Below are 4,131 nucleotides of genomic sequence, written 5' to 3' on the forward strand. Positions count from 1 at the left end.
CTTAGTTTATATCCCCCAAAAGAAAAATATATAATTCCCTAACGGCGAAGGGGTTAAAAAACACGCACACGCTACATTCACAAGATCCGCTACCCACAACTTCTCCCCCAACAAAAACATAAGGGGGGGGGTCTAAAAACTTTTCTCTCGACTATTTCAAGCCAACGCGGCGTATGACGTCAGGTATGCTCCCTTTACGTTTTCGCTCAACGTGCCACCGTCTGTCTGTATCCAATGGTCTGTAGAAATATTCCAGGAATTTTATTCCACAACATAATTCATCTTCATGATGATAACCGTTATGCTAAACACACACACACACACACATGTGGAAGTCAAAACATGAAACAGATATGAAATGCTTTTAATAAATAGCCAAGGACTGTAGTACAATGTAATAATAAAAACTCCACAATGCCCATCTTCACAGTTGAGAACGGCCTATATTACACCACTAGAGGGAACTCTAAATCAGTGCATAGCAGAAAACAGAGCTGCATACAGAATTTTCTGAACAACATTAGTGCTACTTACATCAACTAAATCTGATTATGAGGCTGTATACATCAACTTTGATCTTGTAAGCATATTTGTCATTTACAATTTCAATGCTGTTTGAGGTAGGCCCATAGTTCATTCTGGATCGAGGCCATATTCAAATATTTTGACAATACACATTTCCTTACTTTAGAAAGTAATCAAGGACAGAAGAAAGGATGCAAGTAAAAGTGTTCATCCTCCCCTCAGTTGCAGAAGAAGCTTGGCCCGAACACTACCGCCACTACGCAGGTCACCCCAAACAACACCCAGAAGACCACGGCTATCAGCTGCACACATACCAGGGTCCTCCTGTGGTGCTGCAGCACCTCCACCTCATCAACCAGGCCTCCACCTCCGCTGTGTGGCCTATCGCTGGGGTGCATCTGCTCCACCCGGAGGCTCACTGTGGGCAGGATGATGAAGCGAGAATCCCTGCTGGCCTCCAGGGAGAGGACCACACTCTGGGTGACGGTGGCCAGTCGGGCAGCCACCGATGTGGGCATGCGGAAGGCCATGGGCGGCAGCTGGGCCAGGATGCGGGAGTTGCAGGGCAAGGTGAGGGGGTCACCTGTCTCCAGCGTGGTGGGGTGGCGGCAAAGGGGGCAGGAGATGGCAGGACTGGGAAGGCTCTGGGGGTCCGAGGGGTCAGTTGGATACGGGGACAGCTGGATTCTCTGGAGGCACTCGGTGCAAAAGACATGGAGGCACTCCAGCATGCGAGGACACTTGCTGCTCTGGTTGTACTCCTGGTAGCAGATGGGACACTCCACATCTGTGGACTCCCCCAGGCTGGGGGCGGCTGCTGAGACTGGGTGCCCCTGGAAGAGCACTGGTTCCGGGGGCTCAGCCATGGTGAGTGAGAGGGTGAGATGGAGGTAGGAGTGGAAGGGGGAGTGGGGGTTCAGGGTTAGACTGCTGTTGGGACTGTCAGATGTTCTCTTCTGCAGAACCTGTAGGGAGATATGACATGATCAAATATTGATTATATGTACAGTATACGTGTTCCTATAGTATAGGCCATTTCATCCTGTTTCAGTATGTGTGTAACATAGAGAAAATAAAATTGGCCTATATGGGGTTAAAACGGTAAATTGATGTAAAGCCTGCCCCTTAGTCCCTAGCAATGGGGAGCTGAGGAAATAGAGTGCCTGACTGCAGGATACACACTCCGACTAAGTAAAGGCGGAAAAGTGAAAGTAGAGAAACAAAGGAGGACAGGAGCTGTGGATGGAAGTGATTACTGGGGCCTACACACACACTCTCTCTCTCTCGTTGTGTTTGAGGTATTTCTTGCTGCAGGCTAGGTAACATTATAATGCTGTTGCACTAACAACACCAACGCAAAATTCATACAATGCAGAAGAACAGCCTCAGGCCTACTGAGTTTGAATTCCACTGCTAGTTGACTAGTGAAATATAGATTGGTTTCAAGTAAACTGCCAATAATCTAATCTCTGAGCGTTGTTCCACTGCTGCATAATAGGGCCAATGAACCAAAATATGCAATTCAAGTGTAGCATACATTATGGCAAAGGAGTATACCCACTGTATTGTACTCATCTGATATTTCCTCAGGCGTTTATGTGTTTACCTCATTAAGATCACAGTGTACTTTCATAAACAGTGCTATTCTAGTCCCAACCCTCCACTCACATGGGACAGAGCAAGGCAAGCCTGACTCAAGAGAGAAGTTGCCTAGCAGTAGGGATCTATTTTGAATTGGGCCACAGGAGCAGAGATTGTAAGAAACACGTTTACAACTGGAATTGATCTAGCTGTACATCTAATAAGATCAAAGCAATTAAGTTATTGCTTTGATTTTGTTCAATAACCTCAATAGATATTCCACACAAATTTGGTCAACATTTCCTCTGTGTAATTTGGTTGACAATAATTGTAATGACTTGTTCCAACTCCTAGACATGCACAGACACAAATGTCACAGAATGGCAAAGCATTACGGCTGTCAGCGTTAATCAGTTAACTCAAGTTACGTTTTTGTAATTTTAGTACATGAATTTAAAAAAAATCATCATTACTGGTAATCGCATTGTCTGAAAGCATTCAAAATACATTGAAAACATCCCAAATACATAATCTTTGCCAGTGTTTTCCAACCGGAGTACGCGTCCCCTTAGGGGTAGGTGGGCAGTCCCCAGGGGGTATTTGGAAGAAGAAGCAAAAATATTGGGAAAAATATTACCAAAAAATATATATTCAATTTATTAAAATGTTATTAGGCAGGAAAACATTTACTGCGGTCACTGGTGTGAAATATGTAGTTGTTTTATATTTTTATGTCTACTTTTTGACTTTACTGGCCTCTGCCCGCCTGCCCGTTGCCTCAACGTTTGATCCTCTGCTCGCGCCAAGTGCTCGTGATCCTTTGCTCCAAGCGCTATAATGCCTGCTACTGTTATCCTATCAGAAACTACGAATGGAAAGACAGAAGTAGATGCACTGAAGACGTTACAATTGACAAATAACAGAGTGTGCCGTAGGATCGATGACATGGGCGTTGATATTGTTGATCAATTGGTAAAAATAAGTTGCTTTTTTTCTGCGGTTGGACGAATCGACTGATGTCAATGGGGAAGCCCAGTTGATTGCGTTTGTGTGGTACAGAGACATTTCGGTAATGAATGAGCACATTCTGTTCTGCAAGAAGCTAACGGGGAGAAGTACAGGTGAGGATGTGTTTAATAACGTCATTGACAGTTTTTTCACAGAGCACAATCTGGATTTGAAATCCCGTGTTCGTGTGGGCACGGGGTCGTGCTGCATCAATGCCTGGGAGAGGGAAAAGATGAACGTTAATTGGCTACATAAAGAAGGTAAATCCCACTGTATCGTTCACAGAGAGGCATTGGCCAGCAAGACAATGAGTCCTGCGATACATGATGTTTTGAATGACGCAGTGAAAGTGATTAACTTTATAATGTCCAGGCCTCTGAATCACCGAATGTTTGAAAGGCTCTGTGATGACAGTGGGACTGTGCACCAGCAGCTACTGCTTCATAGCGACGACCTCCGTTGTCTCGACAAAGGGAACACGCAACAGAGGCTTTTTGAGCTGTGTGCTGAAGTAAGTGATTTTCTGTCTGAGCACTCACACCCCTTGTGGAACACAGACTGGGGATCCCTCCTTGACTATCTTGCTGATGTGTTAAGCAAACTGAACAACCTGATTCTAACTCTGCAAGGGAAAGACCAGGGGGGCAACTTTGGATTTCGAAGTGAGGGGGACGTAATATATATATATATATATATATATATATATATGTTTTATATCCAGTTAGATAAACACTCCAAACAGCCTCCCGACCGCTCGGAGACGTCCGCATGGTCCTAAAGCACACCGTGGACTCGTTTTGTATCACATTCCAATGATAAAACTGGGGAGGACAAAAATGCAATTTTATAATGTCCCCCGTCCCCAGTGAAAGTTGCGCCCCTGGTAAAGACACACATTCTAAACATGTATGACAAAGTGTGTGGATTCATGAAGAAGATCAAAGGAAATGTGAAGATGGGGTTAATAAGTCGTTTCCAGCAGCATGACACCAAACCTTTTACAGTGCTCCTATGCTG

The 4,131-nt window shown here is 44.8% G+C and overlaps 1 protein-coding gene across 1 annotated transcript; it reads right to left on the reverse strand.

Annotated features, from left to right (window-relative positions):
- Nucleotides 1–444: 444 nt before the first annotated feature.
- Nucleotides 445–1,431, reverse strand: si:ch73-335l21.2 (RING finger domain-containing protein). Its single transcript, XM_055937125.1, has one exon. The coding sequence runs from the start codon at nucleotides 1,389–1,391 to the stop codon at nucleotides 744–746; it is 648 nt and encodes a 215-aa protein (XP_055793100.1). The 5' UTR covers nucleotides 1,392–1,431; the 3' UTR covers nucleotides 445–743.
- Nucleotides 1,432–4,131: the final 2,700 nt, after the last annotated feature.

The sequence above is a fragment of the Salvelinus fontinalis genome, chromosome 11 (genome assembly GCF_029448725.1).
Source record: "Salvelinus fontinalis isolate EN_2023a chromosome 11, ASM2944872v1, whole genome shotgun sequence".
Lineage (NCBI taxonomy): Eukaryota > Metazoa > Chordata > Actinopteri > Salmoniformes > Salmonidae > Salvelinus > Salvelinus fontinalis.